At 38.7% G+C, this 20,263-nt stretch overlaps 1 protein-coding gene across 3 annotated transcripts in view; it reads right to left on the bottom strand.

The window, feature by feature from the left end:
• UNC79 (unc-79 subunit of NALCN channel complex) overlaps positions 1-20,263 on the bottom strand; it is a 112,832-nt gene that overhangs the window by 77,443 nt on the left and 15,126 nt on the right. For 2 of the 3 annotated variants that reach the window (XM_075712410.1, XM_075712411.1), the window contains exons 4-17: positions 19,430-19,600; positions 16,491-16,583; positions 15,158-15,213; positions 14,388-14,517; positions 12,784-12,848; positions 10,511-10,599; positions 9,298-9,338; positions 8,071-8,099; positions 6,762-6,991; positions 6,258-6,429; positions 5,366-5,596; positions 3,246-3,436; positions 2,218-2,341; positions 829-969 (exon numbers count right to left, since the gene is read on the bottom strand). In XM_075712410.1, coding sequence (XP_075568525.1) covers positions 829-969; positions 2,218-2,341; positions 3,246-3,436; positions 5,366-5,596; positions 6,258-6,429; positions 6,762-6,991; positions 8,071-8,099; positions 9,298-9,338; positions 10,511-10,599; positions 12,784-12,848; positions 14,388-14,517; positions 15,158-15,213; positions 16,491-16,583; positions 19,430-19,600 — 1,763 coding nt within the window. Of the gene's footprint in view, positions 1-828; positions 970-2,217; positions 2,342-3,245; positions 3,437-5,365; positions 5,597-6,257; positions 6,430-6,761; positions 6,992-8,070; positions 8,100-9,297; positions 9,339-10,510; positions 10,600-12,783; positions 12,849-14,387; positions 14,518-15,157; positions 15,214-16,490; positions 16,584-19,429; positions 19,601-20,263 lie in introns of those variants that run through there. The other variant, XM_009478453.2, reaches the window with a different exon arrangement.

Raw genomic sequence — 20,263 nt, 5'->3', positions numbered from 1 at the left:
TGACACAAGGTTTATTTTTAAGCCAGCTACGGTCTGAAAGACCAGAAAATAAGTTTGTCTATTTTTTCTGCTTAGTTTAGAAGTGGTCATGGGCTAGGTGTTGGAATGCTTTCTGCAGAGCTACATCAGAAGGCAGGCAGACCACATGTAAGGAATCATCAACTGCCTAGATGCTGTACTTCCTTTAATCTAAAGATCTGACCTTTCAAGCACTGTTGTGTTTGCTGTCCTTTAAGCACTCCATCCAAGACTAGTGGGAAGTTAGTCACATCAGTCCAAGTATGTGTAGTGCCTACTGATTTGTACATGTTTTCTTCCAGAGCGTAAGCCTTTGACAGACAACTTTAGATCAATTTTTGCATCTCTTCGATGGGGAAAAAAAATGCAGGGAAACAGAAATAAATTCTGCTCTGTCACCCTACCAAGACATACCTAGGCCCACCAAATTTATATTTGTGAATACAAAAACTCACTCTGGGTGACCAGGTGTCCGTAACAACTATTTGTTGATGGTTATTAATAGAAGGTGCAGAGAATGAAAATGGTTGGAAAAGATACCAAGAACACTCTAAACGTAGCTCAAACAAACCAGTTCACTATGGAAAAACTGCAGTTTTTCTGCAGTTCCTATCTGCATTATCTTTACACTGACCATGTAATAGAGCGGTATTAATCGAAGAAGTCATGCCAATTTTCTTCCATTTTCAAAATTTATAGTGTTTCAAATCAAATGTTGCCATAATGAAAGATGACTTTTTACTTTTTCACATGCATTCTATTAGGAAAACTGTTCTAACCAAAAAAATAAACAGGATAAATAACAGTTACCCTCCGAGCTGCAAGATTTCCTGCCAGTTCACTGACTCTCGATTTTCTTTGATTTGCTAGCTCTTTTACAGAATTAACTCCATCAGAAAACATGCTGATTAGTAACTGAAGAGGAACAACAATGTCTAGTTCAGATAACACCTGAGGAAAGACAATAAATAAAAAAGCATGAGTTTCAAGTTTGATCAAAAATGCCAGCCACTTCATAAGCACCTTTATCATATGACCCTCTGTTCAGCAAGTTCCATGCATTTAATTTTGGGATTCAATGAGATGAGATGCAGGCTTAGATTTCTGTTAGAAGCAGGGCAAAAGAGAACTGGCAAAAAAAAAAGGGTATTTTCAAAATATTTGTTGGCATCTGCTTGGTGCACCTTGAGATCAGTTTTATGCACAAACACATAGGGGTGTGAGGTTGTTCCACAAAAGTACTTCTGTAAACCAAAAGTATTACCAATACTTGGATGAATAACTATTTACTATACTTATTATTACATAAAACTGAATTCCTGTATTTATTCTAAGAATCCAGTCAGAACGGTTGCCTACAGGTGTCAACATAGTGACAGGATGGTTATCTGCAAATCACTGAGGGAATATTCATCATCTATTTTGTCCCCAACACTCAGACAAATATGAGCTCATTCATACTTGTCATTAACTGTTATTAGGTCAAGAAAAATCTAAAAAATCATACTTTACTTGAAAACTCTGCATACATGAAAATTGCTACAGTCATCAGGTAAACTGGTCTTTGCCGAGGCTTAACCAAAATAACCCTCAGCAGCAAAGAAGCAACAATGAAGAACAGAAGTATTATTCTGAGGTGCTGTGGAAAATTTTATACACTTTTGAATTCGCTGCCTTCAGCTGACATGATTGTCCCTGTAGCTTTTGAATACGAACACTGGGTGAATGCCAGCTTTGTGGGCAAATATAGCACAAAAGGGCCAGTGCAGCAGAAAGCTTGATGGGTACAGAGCTAGTCTAATCCAGATCTTCACATGCAGGAACAAATACAGCTGCTTCTGGAGTCTGGAATTAATTTTGCAATCTACAGACCAAATTCTGCAGAGACTAAAAATTACTGCTGGCAAAAAGTCAGACAGCTGAATGGCCCTAAAGACACAACTGACATTCAAAGGTAAAAGGAATTTCCAGGCTTCCATTATATTGCCCATGATGGGCTAGTAACGTAAAGCATCCCGGGATCTGTCTACCAACCATCCTTACACTGGGGCCAAGCAAAAGGCAGAGAAGTTCCATGGTTCTTGGAAAAGTGGTTTCTTTCTGCCTTCCCCCCCCCCCCCCCCCCCCCCCGCTTTTTTTTTTTTCGTTATCCAAAATCATAAGCTGCTTCAGCATGACTTGTCAAGAGATGACACTTACATGCAGCCAAAGCAATGCTTGCTCTTGCACGGAAGATGGATACCCTGTGAATCGACAGCTAATGAAGCCAAACATCTCCTCCATGGAGAAAGGGAGAGGGCAAAGTTCAATGTCAAACATTTTGCTGAAAAGTAGAAAAAAAAATACGGCATCACTGAGTTACCATGGCACACACTGTGTGAAAGATAACAGAAAACTGGTAGAAAGGCAATCTCACTACCAGCATGGGTAATGCTTCTGTAATCTTACTTGTGTCCCCACCCTCCACGGGAGTTGAGCTAGGCTGCTGATACCACCTGTCCTGACTGCACAAGGTCATCTCTGAATTTGGTGATGCACCTTAAGAATTTACATCACATCTCATATCAGGCCCAGTTTCATTTGATACCAATAACTTTTTCAACATCCAATGCAAAAATTGGAAAATTTCTCATCTCACCGCTCCTCCACTATTCCATGTTTACACTAAAAAAGTTTATATCAATACCTACAAATATAAACTTACAGCCAGTTTCAGAGCCTCTTCATCAGTTAAAAGGCAATTTGAAGTTTTATTGTCAAAGGCATACACCAGACATGAAATTATGACTCAGACAGCCACCACTCTTATTCTGGTTTTCTTTGCTCAACAGGGGAAGATATTAGCTAAATCAATATAAATAATCACTCTTTCAATGCCAGCTCTACTATTCCCCACTATTTCTCATCAACAGCTGGCCAGGAGCAGAAAGATGCTTCTTCCACCATGCTGCAGGAAGCCACTGAAAATGTGCCTTGCTCACAGCAAAGCAGCATCCATGTAGTTGGCTCTTGATACAGATTCTAGGATATCAGGAGCAATAAAAGGAATGTTCCCCAAAGCTTAAGTGCTTTAGTCTAAATAGAAGTCATAAAAAATTCAGAAGCATTCACTCACTACTGTCTATTACACACTGGCATTTTTATTTGTTGTCACCATCTTATCGTACTAAAACCCTCAATAATCAACATATGCAACGACAGAATGGTTCCTACCTATGTCTACATACCTCAACACTTCCCGGAACTCTTTCAGTTGATTATCAGGCACTTCCGTCCTTACGGCTTCCAACCACTCTGGCATGATACATTCCCACACCGGCTGGTTTATCACATTGTATGGAATCAAGCAAAGGATTCGATTCAGCCCTTCTTTTAATTGGGTCACAGCACTACACGATTTGTCCCAGTATCCACCAACCTGTGGGTATTTCCAGCAATCATACTGATGAATGATATTTCTAGTCCCTGTACCTTGCCCAGCACCATAAATTTGCTCAGTGTGTTGCAGCCAAGAAATCGTGGGGGGTGGTCATCAGCAATGTGGAATTCAGCCATGGGGATTGCATTGGGTTTTTTCCTCTCTCATTTGACCCACTGTACATAAAAGCACTGTTCAAGATTTAGATGAAATTTGCTCACTTCCAGTCCATGATGGAGAGTAAACTCTCATCGTTTACAGTTCTCAACAAGGGACAGATCTGTTTGGTCAAACTTGCACCTCCAATTATTTGCTCTGGGCAACTTGTTACAGTGCTGCATCTTTATTTTGAAAAACTTGGTCTGTATCAGGTGTTCTTTTGTTGTTGTTTGTTTTGTGTTTTTTTGAGGGAAGGTTCTAAGTAAGGGAAGCAAAAAAATATACTTAGAAGTAAATAAGTAACTGGCCTACAGTGATTAATTATTCTAACTGACCTCAGCTCACATCTGCTGTTCCTAACTAATGGCTCTAGAGATGCCTGCTGTTTTGGCAGCAACTACTGATAATCTCAGCCAACAAACTATTTTTTCTCCATTCATCACAGCTAATTTCATGCCTGTTTGTCTTCATGTTCTAGTGAACCCTTGCAAATCTGGCAAGTTGTCAGTCTAGTCTTACGTATTGCAGTGGGGGTAATAAAAATCAAAAAAAGGGGCTGGATCCAAGACAAGAAAAAGATCCATAACAGATTACAGCATGAGGTTCAGTCCTTCCTTTCCCCTTTAGCCTCAAAGCCCTGATCTCTTTTCTTCAGTTCTAACATTCAATTCATCCATCCACCTCTCAAATTTCATCAGCTGCCCTCCAATCCTCCCACAGCCAGCGGTACCTTCAGGGCGATGGTTCAGAGTAAGACACATATACTTGCTGGTCTGCACACGTACAGCGAATCGCACGTACTACGTCATGAAAAATCCATGGATGCACACTTCATCCCTGACGATGTAATATACCACATCAAGTCTTTATGGCACTTCCTAGTCTAGCCACTTCATTTTAGGAAACAAAACCAACATGTCCCCTGGACATTTTACATTAGAGGGTCACAAAATGAAAGTCTTCTTACAAAAGCACATGCAAGCAGTGATAAACGAGGAAAAAGTCTTAAACCCCTCACAAACATAAAGTTCCTATTTTCATGCTAATGTTTCATTTTCCAAAGAGGAATACTCACATGCCTGACTTTGTTGCCTGTCTTCACTACCTAGGTTAAGTGGCGAGTTCTGCTTCATAATTCATAGAGAGAAAGAAAGACTCTTTCTAGAAGCAATTCCAGCAATGGTCTCACTTAGGCACCCTGAATGACCTTCCAGATAAGTCTCTTTCTCTCCATCCACAATAAAGCAAACCATGGCAGACTAGTCTCTTAACTGAGTCACTTAAATTAGATATCTGAAGCTACAGGGCACCAGAATGCCCAGAGTTCGTTTCTGTTACAACTGTGTGATTTCATGGACTTTAATTCACAGCTGCAAAGATGAAGTTTGCAAAGAACAGAGAAACATTAGTAAAGCAAACTAGTAAAGGACAGGCTTATATCTGGGAGCGGATAAATAGTACCTTTTACTAAAGACAAGCTTGGGTGCTCCAGCAGCATAATGGAAATGTGCAGCTATCAAAAATGTACTGTATCTTTCCTATAATATTCTTCCAACCTGTCTTCATATTACTGTAAATAATTCCCACTCTCTAACACAGTAAAACTAAAAATGCTATGAAGAGGAAAAACTCCTGAACTCCACTGCTCCCTCAACCACTGAGAGTGGTTTTGGTCTTTTGCCTTGACAGAGCTGGGGGAGAAGTGGTCTTTATACTTAAGACTTTAATCTCTGTGGCAAATAAAGGAACCTTCAGATAAATTATTCTTACCCTGGCAAACTCCATTGGTTTAGGAAGGAGGCACATAACCATTACATCAAACCGGACATCACAAACCGTCTTCAACCACTTAGTCACAAACTGGGGTTTGAGCTTTTCAACCAGGCTACCAACTTCATCATCCATCATGTAAGCTGTAGAGTGAAACCACTGGAATACCATGCTAACCAGCCTTGCTAAACTCTCTGTGGGTGTATTTTCACTGGGAGTGCAAAGGCTCACCTGGAAGACAGAAACACAAATCAAGTTTCATTTCTAGAATTAAAGGTGGCAAATTGTTTGTCTACTATATTTTGCATAGTCTCAGAGATACGAGGATGCAGATTACATAGAAGACAAATGAGCTGATCAGTTTTAAGTAGAGTTTGGTACAGGACAATTGACAAAACATTTCCAAACCAGAAAATAATATTAAGAGGGAAAAAACCAAGCACTGAATTTTTTGTGTCTTAGTTCCAACACTGACAATATCAATACGGAATGCTTCGACAAACTGAAACCTTTTGGTTTGAACTTTAAAATGACTTTTCATTTCAAAAGGTAATGTAATACGTAGTAAAATATATGAGGTTAAAATAATGGCACTCAGCAGGGGGCGCTTGTTTGCAGAAGATGACAGCACATAGAAAGTCAATAAAAAACCTGAGAGTGTGAATAATTCTGTTATACAATCTATACAGGACTCAGAAGGCAGTGACCAGCTCCACCCAAACTAGTTCTGAAATCTCCAAGCCTGACAGCTTCACAGAACTCCTTCTTTTTGCTTATAAGTCAGAAAAGTATCCAACTAAAGCCAAGAAGTGGAAAAAAAGAGATAAAGTTGAGGCTTCAGAAAAAAAAGGAGAAGGAAGCAAGAAGAGAGAAGAGAGCAAGAATTTCTTACCAAGAACCAGATTCCAAACTGGCTCAGGAGGCGTTGGTCATGCTTGTCATCATCTTTATTATCAAAGTCTGTGTTGTCCAGGGAGTGATGGGAAGAGGAGAGGCCCATCTGTCTCCTGCGGTTGAGTTCATACTCCCTCTGCTCAGCATGAAACTCTGCTTCCTTCAGCAAGCTATAAAACAAGCTTGTGGTCAGTCAATGCAGCTTTTCTGCACTGGATACAGGTATCTGATCAAGAATAACTAGAGGTTAAGGCATCTGATTCCTCATTTTCCTAAGAACAGTAATAAAATAACATCAAATTCTAGGATTCAAGGCTGACTTCCTTCATGAGGACAACACCCACAGCTGATCGGTACTCTGCTAACGCAGCAGGAGTTCAGCACCCCGCTCTGAATTTATCCTGGTGAAACTAAAATCAACTTGCACAAGATTTGCAGGCAATATTTACATGAAAGCCTGATGCTGCTTTACAAATTGATGCCTCATAAGCTGCCATACTACCTGATCACAGCTTCCACAGTACACACAAGCTCCTCTGCCCCGCACTCCCGGGTATTAATAGGGGGTGGTGATGTCTGATAAAGATGGGTTTCTGCGGCTGCCCCAACTTCACTGCTGTGATGATTCGAATGGCATCTTTTGCAATAGCGCACTGGCCTGTTGCCGTGGCGGCCACAGCAGCCCGCTGAGAAGCACGTGACAACAGCTCTTCTGACATGTGAACTACAGTTCTGGAAAATAAAAAAGATTTTATCAGGCCACAAGTTATCAGGAAGTGGAACTGAAAACAGGGATGAGAGCCAGCACCGGGGAACTGGCTCAAGTGTTGGCCATTTCCAAAATCACTATTTTGTGCACACAATGTGCACATTTCCAAAATCACTATAGTGTGCTAACTCTTGATGTGAAGTGTCACTGAACTTCCAGAAAGATGAGCTCAGGCCTAAATGCTGGGCCTGGACTTAAATGTCATGGTTGCTCTTCTTTTGGAGCAAACCAAACCAACATTTAAGTCATCAACCTCAGCTTTCTGGCTTGGAGCAACCTCTAAAATTTACAGTAGTTCTCTTAATCCCTGCTTGTACTTCAGAATGTCTTTTTAAGTTACATGTAGCAACAGGCAGATCTTTAGGAGTGTGATCAATTGTGCCACATCAGTTCATGCTATGTAAGGATCTGCCTTATCACAGGTAACTGTCCAAGCCTCCGAAATATGCGCTACCTTTATTTTTGCCACCTGCTGATCCAGCCCAACATAAAAGCTTTCTTTACCACATGAGATCTAGGATATGTTATACACTGTATTCCTCATTATTAAAATGTTATTAAAACACACTAGCTGGTATGTATTGCAAGCAGGTTCTTTTTGTCAGCAACCTTTCTAGAGCCAAGCACTGAAGACTTTCAGTCCATATATTTTTAAAAATATACAGTTTACAGTAGGATTTTTTTCCAATTTAGTGTTAATCCAAGACTTCAAGAAGATGAGAAGATAAAAACACTTAGATTTAAAATTAATCTCTTGCTCTATCCTCTTCATAAGCAGAGTTATAGAATAAAAACTAAGCTCAACTGCATAATTGATTGCTTTACTAATTGCCATTTCAACAAAAACCTACAACTCAAATTAAACATCAGCAGTTTCAACAAAAAGAAACCTTGCTGCTGAATCATTTCCATCCAACAAACGCATTCATGGATAAATTGTGAAAATTTGGAACGGTACAAAAAAGCACGCACCACATAGTAATGGAATGACACTACACACAACATCAAATCATGCCCCATCACACAGATGACTGAGTCTTACCTTCTTCTGACATATAGCAGAAATTTCAGCTGTAAGGGGAAGGCATACAAAACATCAACACAGAATGACAATCCTTCTGTTTTATTTTGGCAGCCATGGGAAAATGGACTTGCTGCAAGGAAGTCTCTGAGGCTAAACTTGTCTTTCCAGATGTTCTTGAAACCTCTAAGCCTGTTGGACTGCATGAGGTAGGACACTGTGTACTTAGGCCTACTGGCTATTTCTACGCTTCTGCCTCACAGATGGACTTATAGAAGTACACCTGTAGGTACACTACTGTGGCATGCTGTAGGAGACATGCTCAGATGCGCCTACACTGCCTGTGAAAGCTTTCAGGATGGAAGATTAGTGAATATGGATGAACAATGTAGAAACAGCCACTATGTCTGTGGCCCATAACTCCACAGCAAAATGCTTGCAGATTCAACCTGTAAGCAGTAGCTATTGAGCCTGTTGCCAGGGCAACATCTGATTCAGTAAATATACGCGGCTGAGTAAAAAGAAGTATTTCCCTTAAGTAAATAAAACATTCTTAATCTGGATTAGATTTCAACTAAAATGAGACAGCAAAAAAGTCTCCACTGCCTAAGAATTTTCAGTTTGCAGAAGAGAGAGGGAGTGCCTTTGATCTGCCCTTGAAAGGGTTATTTTAGAGAATATGTGACTGTCCTTGTAAACCCAGGAAATTCCCATTAGTCTGTCAACAAGCTTTGTCTGCATTCTGGTAGATAATAGAATAAGAGGCTCTCTCACTGCCCAAAGGACAATGATTAGATCAATGACTGGATCATTGAAAAATATTTTATGTCCTTTTCTGATATCCTTTACAGCCTTCTGTTCATAGAACAGATTTTCAGAAGCCTTAAGAGCTTTTGAATCAGATCCAGGTTACCGGAAGAGCTAGCCCCTTTTTTTGGACAACAGTGTGGGAAACAAATACTTTTAAAAAACTTGGCCCCAACTCCGAATGCTTCAAGATTTGAAAATCTGTTCAGTTGTCTCTGTTTCCTGACTCATAAAGAGTTGCATAATATTTCAGATAGAGGATTAGTCACTTTTTCATAGTACTTTAAGGACATTAAGCAGTATTAAGTAAAAGCTACCTTAAAATTCTAAAAAATTCCTTTAGATTAGAATGCAGCATTTCAAGTAATACAGTATGCAGCAATATCACTAAGCATAGGGTTATTATGATTAGATTGTACCTACCCTTAAAATACCTCTTACCTTGTGGTAGAAGAACATCAATCAACCATTCACTGTGATCCCTATAAAAATTGTATATCTAATTAGCTTTCCATTTTTTATTTACATACGCATTTATTTTTGCACAGAGGAAATTTATCTAAATTAATGTGGTAGGACTGACATTATTCTGAAGCTGCTTTTTTACAAATGTAGTTTTATAAATTGCAGGCTACTTTACATTACCTCTCGTTGTTGTGCCTGTCTTATTGCAAATTACCACTTTGCTGATGTTGGTCCACCATGTTCAAGGCTTTCAAAAAATTACGTTTAAGGCATAAATTTATCAAATTAAAATAGGGTGTGCTCTGAAAGTCTGACAGCTAAGAAATGACAGTGAAGAATAACAGATGAACATAGAAAAAACAAATGTACCAGTACCATTTTCTGTGAATCTCCTTAGAAGCTACGCTTCTACCAAATTCAATTACTTTTTCCTGCAGCTTTAAATCAATGACAACTTAAAATCTAAGGTGAGATGAAATTGCTTTTCCTACAGCTGGTATGATATAAAGGTGTCTTAAACTGGGGACAAAAAAACCCATGTAGCTTCTGAACCACCTGTAACCTTGTTCATTTGAACTAATGATTGGAACTCCCTATAAGTATTAGTAGATCTTGTAAAGTAATGCAAACCAAATTATCAATTTAAAAAAAATAAAATTTAAAAAGTGAGGTTAATTCATCTCAGGCTATATTCCTTCCAGGTTCTGGACAAGCCTGGACTAATTTCAATTCTTTACTCTGCTGCTTCACAGGATACCCTAGAGAATAATCTGAAATACATGTTACAGAAATACACGTTACTTCATTACTATGAAGTCTCTGTGAAAGAGCTTTCATTGTAATGTCCTGCTTTTAACGACAACTAAAGGATGAGGAGCAAAAACATTTCATAACTAAAAGCTTTACATTAATAAGATTCTCCTATGATAGTCAATGCATCCCACAGTATCTATTCATTCAGAGATCTTAACTTTAAAACTCACTACTGTTCAAGCCAGACGGAAATGCCTATTGTGGGGTAAATTTCTGTAATCCTTATTCATACTGAGTGGCAGCATGCTCCATATATTTCAACATGGTTATCTATATAAATTATATGCTAATCATACTGAGATAAAGCACAACCCCAGAGTTCTGAACTCTGGAGTCTGACTATACCTGATCATTTTCCAGCTCTTAGTTTACCTACCCTGCAATTCTCTGGCTGCATTCTTCACAAAGATATAGGGGAGGTGGCTTATCACCCAAAGCCACAGACAAGGATGGGTCAATGCACATCTGAAACACAGAGAAGGGAAAGAATTAACTCACCTCTTCACTGAAGTTCACAGAGAAAGTTCAACACATTAATGCTAGGACATACAATATAACACAGCTTTGCTATGTGTTGAGAGCATTTACTATTCTGAAAGGTGGTACACTGCATCTAGCAGTACAGGATCTCAAATTATTTCTAACAAAGAAAGGGATGTAACTGAAAATGAGAGCTAATGGGAAGAGACATATTTCAATATCAGTATTATCACTCTCTGAAAGACAAGTACATTCTGTGTTACACATTTACACTGCATAGTCATGACAGACTTACTTTTTATTTTTTTCCAAAGAGATAGTCACTTAGAGGATCCATTGCTTAGGACAAGGTAATGTGAAAGTCTAGATTTTTCTCTCTCAGTAACACCTCTTCCAGCAAAACATAATTTTCATTCATCACAGTTAACTACACAGCACAATTCCAGTGACGGAACGAAGACTATGGACCCACAGTTCCCTTGGCAGCATAGGTCCAAACTTTGTCTTGCATTAGGTTTTATCCTTCCACATTAGCCAGTTACAGAAAACAGTTACAGTTAACAGCCAGTTACATACACATTCGTTTGTGTTTTGTACTATTTAAGGAAAAGCTGAACAGTAGTATGTATACACAATATCTTAACCACTTAAATCAAAATGTTTCTTACTATTCAAGTGCAAGATCTTATTTATAAAGACAAATGCCTCTTTGAATGTTTCTCATCTTTGTTAACCAAATTTATATTCATGTATCCAAGAGACAACAGGCTGCATTTTTCCGAATGATGACTGATCAAGACTGGTTCTGTCAAAGTTAAGCAAAGAGATCATTCAAAAATCTTCAGGTATTTCATCCGCAAAGCTTGGAACTGTAAATTTCATTGATATTTTTCTCTCCTCAGTGATTAGTCTGAATCTAGCCATCACTACACATGAAGCAACACCTTCCAGCTTTTTTTATTATGAAAAGGGATCATGGAGAATGATTGGAGTGGGCAGGAAAGTGGTCCCTTGCAGGACTTGTGAGATAGATTGGATATTAGGAAAAATTTCTTCATGGAAAGGGTAGTCAAGCATTGGAACAGGCTGCCCAGAGAGGTGGTGGAGTCACCATCCCTGGAAGTGTTGAAAAAATGGGTAGACGTGGCACTTTGGGACACGGTTTAGTGGGCATGGTGGTGTTGGGTTGACAATTGGAATGATGATCTTAGAGGTCCTTTCCAACCTTAATGATTCCTAGTTTTTACTTTCATTATAAATAATCCAGCCACCAAGCCAGGAAAAATGAAATTGCTACTCTACCCTTAATTGGTTTAGTGGTAGACTTGGTAATGTTAGGTTAATGGTTGGACTGGATGATCTTAAAGGTCTTTTCCAACCTAAACAATTCTATGATTCTATGATTATGGCCTAGCAGTATCATAGCCTGTGGAAAATGCTCACTGAAGAACTGTTTGACTAATGTAGTTATGTTAGTATATGAGTTGATGCCAGGAAAATTGGTTGTATCTACATATTTAACTAGATACAAATCTAATTAATTAGTACACCTAACTGTAGCATGCTCTGTACTTGGGATGCTGTTCTTGCCTCTGCCATCAAATTGTGCTATCATCCTGGTCAAGCCATTTTACTTTGTCACCCAGGAAAGATAAGTGTTTACCTCCCTCAGAGGGCTGTAGAAGAGGTACGTAAAGCTTTGTTGCTATTTGCTTTAGGACGCGTTCCAAGCAAAGGATCGCAATCAGAGTAGGTGCATTGTATGACCTCAATCAAGATACCAAGGTGAATGTGTACCTATGTAACTGACATAATGTTTCCTGTATGCAGTAATACTTATGCACATATTTACACACATATATGTGTTCAGGAAAATATTTACATGGGTTAGCCAGGAGCCAGCTCAGAATTCTTTAAAGTGCTCTGCAACAATCCTCATGTTTAATATCAAGACTTGGCCCACAGTAGTTGGAGGAAATACCACATCTTGCTTTAGGCAGCCAAGAACATATTCCTAAAGTTCTGGCCCCCTTGGTCTCGACAGGCTTTACTGTTCCCTTAGCTCCTGCTCTTGGTCACCTGCACACAACCAGAGCGTATGGCTGGGGTTGAAGTGCAACCTCCCATCCCCCAGACAGTTGGGTTTGACCCCTGAATAAATAGCAGTACCTTCACAGCTGGTTTGTTAATCGCATTATGGCATTCAATGTGCTGGCAATGAATAGGATTCCAGGCTGCAAAACCAAAACACAGCTGATTAATAAATGGAGAATATATATTCATATTCTTTGTGTCTAGTGGTATCAATTGAGAACAAGATCCTCTTGTACTACATACTATACAAATATGACAGAAGACCTAGCCATTCCTCAGGAAGCCTAATAATTACAATAAACAACCTAGAATATATATGCTTACTGACTTGTTTGGGATATAATTATGAAATGAACCGTGAACTCAGTGAAGAAATGGAAAAAGTAAGACACAGACATCCCCGTTGTAGACCCTTCCTGATGTCACCAACGCCTTGAATTAATTAATTATCCTTCCACTCCAGGAGCAGGATGGTAGGAGTAGCTGAGTAAATTCAGTAGCATTCTCAGGCAAAATGAAAACACAGCTACGATAAAGGAAAAATAGTCCAGCCACAAAAAGAGCCTTAGCTTGGTAATGACAAGAAGTAAACAACAAAGGTGTTAAGTGGCATCACTTGGATGCTATATGGGATGCCCCCCGGTCAAAATGCCATGCAACTGCGGATAATACTCATCCCATTCTGGGATACATTAACAGAAAATTTATACATAGGAAAATTATTCCAGTCTACCCAGTGCTAGTAACAGTTCAGATGGAATATCATGCTTAGTTTACAGACCTGCTTCCATGAAAGAAGTGATGCAGAGCAGTACAAGAAAAATGATTTTTAAAAAAAGTCAAGAAAATCTATCAACCCCTCAAGGGAAGGCTTTAGAACAGACTAGATAAACACGTGTCAGGAACATTCAGGATGTACTTGAGTTGGTCTAGGTGGTCTTCTAAGGTCTCTTCCAATCCTTCATTTTTATTATTTAAAATGTCACATTCTGGTCCAGAAATTTTAAAAGTGAATGAAACATATCCCATATGACAGAGATTATTTGAACCAGTTTAAGACTAGCAACCAGGAAAAGCAAGTCAGGAATTGCTGCTGGATGGTAGAAGCATAATCCCATCAGTATCATTGGGGAGTTTGGTGGACAGGGGACTTTGTACCATTCGCCTACTCAGCTCCAGCTGCATTGCTGACTCTGTCTCTCATTTTCACCCTATAGTCAACCTTGAGAACTTACCCATTATACTGACTGCAACTGACATCACCTGACTTTTTTTGACAGTAACAGCCAGATAAGGAGTCTTAGCAACAGCAGCAGTGATAGCAGCTGGCACAACAAAAGCAACTGAAGCAGTAATTGAAAGGAACATAAGCCAGAACCCTTGTGAGGCCAAGGTGGCAGTTTCACAGACTATTTGGAACATTGTATTTATTTCTTCTGTTCTGGTTTAGTTAGTATTGGGAGTAACACAATATATTTACTAGCCACGATCACAGTTTTATTTTTCATAACATCTTTTGAAAATACAGAGAAACAATATTATATATACTTATGAAAGTACCAACTTATTGAACAAAAGATTTCAAAATACATGGTAGAATCGTAAACATGTGATGTTAGCACACTTCTGATAATTTCCTTTATATTTATTTTGACCTGTACAAAAACAGCTGCACTGACCTGTGTACTGCAGTCCTCTGTACTCACTGATTGCCCCAGGGGGTTTTAAATTGGGCCAATAGTGAAATAACATCTGTACTGCTGGAGGTTTAACTTGAGATGGTCCATAGGCTATTACATACAGCAAATCCTAAGGAAAGACATGTACAAAATGTTTATTTTGCAAAGTAACAAACACAATTCAATATGTTACTTGTGTTCAAAGCTAACTGAACACACAAAACATATGTTTTTCATGCCCTACCAAACATCCTTTGTACACCCTTACAAGTAGATTAGATGACTAAATTCAACAACATGTTCACAACTGGCCTCTGAGTTTGATCGGAGCATCCAACGGCTACCACCCACCCCACACAGTATACTAACATATAGCAAAAGAAGCCTCTGTCTAGCCATGGAGCAAAGAGGTGTGATACAGATAAATAACTGGATCCAGATCAGATTCAGGCTAAGACAATACTCACAAACAGTCCTCATAAAAGTTCAGTCCCACATGAACTGAGAAGATTGGTCATTATTAACATTTCTGCTAATTGGAGCCACAACCACATAGTATTTAGGAAACGGAGCTCTGTTCTACAAAACATGGAGCTGCTTCTGTAAGCTAAAAATCAGAGGGACCTTCCTCTCCATAATCCGGAAGGAGGATTGGATATAAAGATCATTTGTAACTTCTTGGCACAGTCAGTTCAATTTTCAAGCCATCTGGTTTTCATTACTATCCAAATACAGTCATTTCCACAAAGTATATATGATCATAAACTTACTTTCCATACTTCTTGCTTATATTTCATGAGGCATTCCAATAATTGGCAGTGATACACTGAGAGAGAAAAGACAGTATAGACATAATACTGAAATGGAAACTCAAGTTACAGAAGTGATGTAATTAGCTGATTGGCTTTGCTTTGTCTGTCCAAAACTCTATACCTCATTTAATTACTTTTTATTTTAAAGGGTTTGCTGAAGAATCATTGCCCTGAGAGTCATCACAAAAGGTTAGAAATTAAATATTAGTAACTTGTTTCTGTCAAGGAATGCAGTAAGATAATGAGTATTATGAGTGTACAGCTTTTTGCACAGCAATGAAGATCTTTTTCAAACACATCTGGTTTAAGAATACCTGCTAATTCACTTAAACTCTGTCCCTCTTGCACAATGTAAAGCTGTAAATGGAAGTCACATGTAACAATATATTATTCCCCTGTATATCAAAGGCTATAGGAGCCACTTTGCATCAAACAAACATGAGAGCCAAATGAACTACTTTACATGTTTGACTTCCCAAAAACCACAGGGCAACATTTTCCTCAGATGGCTGGAACATGGAATTCACAAAAAAAATATAGAACATTTAATGAAAAAACTAACTTGTGCAAGTAGCTTTTAAAAATGGTGCACTGCTTTTATTTACTGCTCTGAACTACGTTAGCATGATGTGTCACTTCTCACACACCTAATGCAGTGTGAGCTTCCTCCCCACACACACCATCTACCCATCTACATAAAACGGGAGATAGATGACTATTGTGCAATGTAACAGCTCCCTCAGGTTAAATTTTGTTTCAATTTGGTTAAGTGATCCCACTGATTCAACTAGGACTGCACCACAGTGAGAGAGAATGGCCTTCTGTTTAGATACTTATAATCACATTTAAATTCATTATAGTTCTGTTGAGCCTGCAGCCAGCATTACCTGTCTTCTTTAAAAAATAGTGTCAGTTGTGAACTTGGTGGGATACAAATCATAGTATAAAACAAACTGTTACTATGAATTTCTGTAGTCAAAGTTAGTGGTGATTTCTTTCCCACTGATGTTATAGAGCAACACTATTTTCTGATGTCAAGCAAGAGTAGATCATAGTCTCCAATCCTGGGCCAAACCCTGTTTCTTCACCACAATGAGATCTCTTATCTACATAATGATTACTTCAAGCATGATGCTCAGAAATTCATTTTGACTAAAATCACTTATTTTTCATCCTGTGTTGGATAGTGAAACAGATTTTTCCCATCTGAACTTTTCTGACTGCATTTGACACAGTACTTCATGACTCATGTTTTAGAGAGAATGATACCATGTTGCATGTTTACACGTACCCGGGTTTGACGTGTACTGCATTGCAATCATTAGCATAGATGATGCAGATAGATTGACATGTGCTGGAACACCTTCTCTTTTTGAGGATCCCACTTGAAAGAAAGGAAAAAAAAGAAAACATTTTCTATTGTATAACAAGGAAAATTAGGTGAGAATAGCATATAACCAATTCCAACTGATGCAAATAAAATTCCTAACCCTAAAAAACTAGAAACATTCTGTATTGGAAGGGGTGAAACCCCTTTTCTGCTGGAAGAGAAAGATGACTGAGAATATGGTATTGCTTCACAGAGCGCACACCTGGTTTTCCAGATCAGTAAGATTTCATTCTCAGAGCTGCATTAACCAAAGACAGTGATCTTCTCAGGCACATTCCTTCAGAACCCACAGACTGGTCAAAACAATGTCACATGTATAGTCAAGTGCACCTAGGGCTTGGATTGTAGGAAAGGTAAGAAGGAAGTGGAGGGTAAAGAAACAAGAAAAAATGGAAAGCCTGCTGTTAAGGTACACTGATGAAGGGCTGGTGGTAGCTGCTGGCTGTTGGTGTATGGCACAGATTACTTCTCAGGGAGCACGTTATGCGTTCAAGTTATAGCTACATACCAGAAAAATTAGTCCCCCTTGTTATGTGAACTGTGTGAAGATTATGAAAAACAGTAGCACTAAAGTGTAGCTAAGCTGTTGTAACTTTGATTTCATACATAAAGTGGCTAGAGTTCCTTCTGGTCTCCTATGAAGTGGTTAGTATTAAATGGTATACTCGGAAAAACCGCGCAGACTGTAGCTGTTTATTTGCTGAACTATAACACGGCAATACGGCTTTGAAGGCAACCTCCTACACAGAGATGTGGCATGTATCTTCCCCATCCTCACTCACAGCACTTTCCCAAGCATGACTGCCAGGACCCAAATACCAAGCATTTGGGATAGAAGCACAGAACTGTAGCTACCAGTTCAGTGAGATGCTTTCATCCCTCCCATCTGGCTCTCCAGCTGCTTACACAATGTCTTGTATCCTCCCTTTTGGTTTGACTCAAAGCTGAGCACTAGGGGAAGGAAAGGTTTTGCACTTGTCTTATAAAGGGCCAGATCATTCCCGGTAGGGAAAGACTCTACATTGCACTTCTTTCATTCTTTTTTGAATCTCATCCATACACATGAGCCGCCCCCCCACCCCCACCCCCCAAATTATTACAGCAAGGTCTATTTGTATGGATTTAAATTGCAAAACACTCAGCAGCTCTAACAGGGCAATTAAAATGTGGCCATCAGCAGAAAAGTAAGGCACAGTACCAGAAGCTAAATTTAAAGAGCAGTAGACTGGTTTCATACAGAGATCTAACCAAAACTGACAAAAAAGACAGCATGACAAAGGTTGCTCCCATGCTCTACATGGATACAATGTCTGTCAAGGGCAGTTGGGGAATAGTACCTATCTAAGTAAACCAAAGATTTGGCTCAATCTGTTGTTCTGGAGAACAGTTTTACAGATCTGAAGATAGACAGGAAAGGCTAAGTCACCTACACCAGCTGTTCTTTAATAGGTAACAGTAATGGAAGAAAAAGGAGTTTAATGAAACATTCTGTTCTCAACCCGAAGAGGACCTATTGCATGTATGTATGAAATGTATCTTAGTAATTTTCATTTGCATACTGTTATTAGACCTGTCAAAGTTAACAGAGAAAACATCACAGCCATGTCTTACAAGGGACTGTTTTACATGGGAAAACTGAGGTACAGAACAGTTAAGGAATTTCTCCAAGATCACTGACTGGTAGAGCCAGAAAATGTAGGTGGTAAATTTCCATAAAATCTTAATCTCAAAACACTGGACCATGCTTCTTTCCATGTTCTAACAGCATCTTCTACATCCTTAAAAGACATCAGTGTTGATCTTTGTACAAAGTTGTTATTTTTCCTTAAAGGTCTGGAATACAGATAAGGAGGAGACATTCTCACACAATCACAGGACGGTTGATGTTAGAAGGATCCTCTGGAGATCACCTTGTCCAACCGCCCTGCTCAAAGAAAGGCCAACTAGAGCAGGTACTCAGGACCGTGTCCAGTTGTGTTTTGAGCATCTGCTAGGATAGAGAATCTACAACCTCTCTGGCAAACTGTTCCAGTGTTTGATCACCCTACACACTAAAAGGCTTGTTGGTTAAAACTGACTTTTAATATTAATCCTAGTGCTTCCATCTGCAGAACATGGTTAAATTTCTTGTTACTACTGAAATCCCATCAAGCTTTTTATCAGGTACATAGATGAGCATTCAGAACACACCTCAGGATTCACATTCTGCAGGGATTATGAAATTATGGAATCATGTGGAACCCTTGGGGGGGGAAAGAAAAAAGAAGAAAGAAAAAAAGGCAGGCACTGTCAGATTCAGTCTTAACACTTATGGATAGGAGACATTACAGGCACAGCTATTTAGTACAAAACTTAAAGAGAAAATTCTGAGAAGAGAGGGAGGGAGAAAAACCAAAAATTCATCACATCATTATATTGAGAAGAGTCATTCTTGTACATCCAGGTTTAGTCCAGATGCAAAAATTACCTATGTTGCTATTGCATCTATCGTTTCTCAGGAGCAGTTTTGTCCATTGATTCTGTATTCGAAACGCCTACTGCTGGCACTGACAGTTCTATGAGTCTGAAAACAGTGTATTTCTTAAAGAAGCTAAACTTCACCTTTAAATGAAGGAAGAATTCACACAGTAACAGAGCATAATAAATAAATAAAAATTATAGAATTATTTCCCTTTGAAAAAGTCACATGGAATTATTTTACACAGATACACACATACAGTAGACTGATGTCCCATTACATTTCTATGACAGATCAAACTTTGACTTCTACAGTCTGATACTATTATAGCAGCGCACCACATTTTCTGAGATGTAACAATACTGGAATGAGTTCTACTTACATATAGCCATAGGCAGAAAAGATGTGCTGAGATACTCTATAATATCCTTGTGCAGAAATGGAGGAAAGGTAGCTAGTGTTGAAATCATTGTATAGGGTAAAGTACTCAAAATATCATCATTGAGAAAAGGAAGTAAGCATGTAGTAGTGTAAAAAATTGATTGCCCAAGATCTGTTGAATAAAATGAAATAAATACAGAATCATTACAATGGAAAAATAGTTATGACTATGTACTGTTTTGTTTACAAAACTGTATTAAAAAATTACATTTAATTCAAGTTTTCCCCTCAAAGTAATTTGGGAAGTTAATCACTACAGACAAGCGACTTCACCCATCATTTTTAAGCCTCTCCTAAAATGGAGGGAAACTGCTGTTCAACAGTACTCAGAAGAGTTTGGAGGGAATATGAATACCACAGCCAGTAAAATCATTGATTAAAATCAATGTTGATTTTAATCATACAGTGATTAACATACAGTGGCCTGCATTTAAGCAGAGATGTTATCAGAATTTGATATGCACTTTGGTATTGAAAGGCCTGCTTTTGCAAAAAACATTCTAGTCTTTACCAGCCATAGAAAAATAGTATTTTGATCTTAATTACCCTCAAGAGAGGTGCAAAGTAGCCCCCACATAGACACTACAGGAAGCATCACTGTATTTTTCAAAAAACATGTGATTAAACTATGGATCTTGTTTTCCTGGGAAGACATTGAGGCCAAAAATGGCCAAGGCTTAAAAGGAAAGGAATATTTATCAAGAATTTCCATACTTACTCTAATTAATTATACTACAACTCTTTGGAAGGGATACTTAAGAAATGCAACATTTCA

Source organism: Pelecanus crispus, chromosome 6 (assembly GCF_030463565.1).
Source record: "Pelecanus crispus isolate bPelCri1 chromosome 6, bPelCri1.pri, whole genome shotgun sequence".
Taxonomy (NCBI): domain Eukaryota; kingdom Metazoa; phylum Chordata; class Aves; order Pelecaniformes; family Pelecanidae; genus Pelecanus; species Pelecanus crispus.
This window is presented reverse-complemented; position numbering and strand designations above follow the sequence as displayed.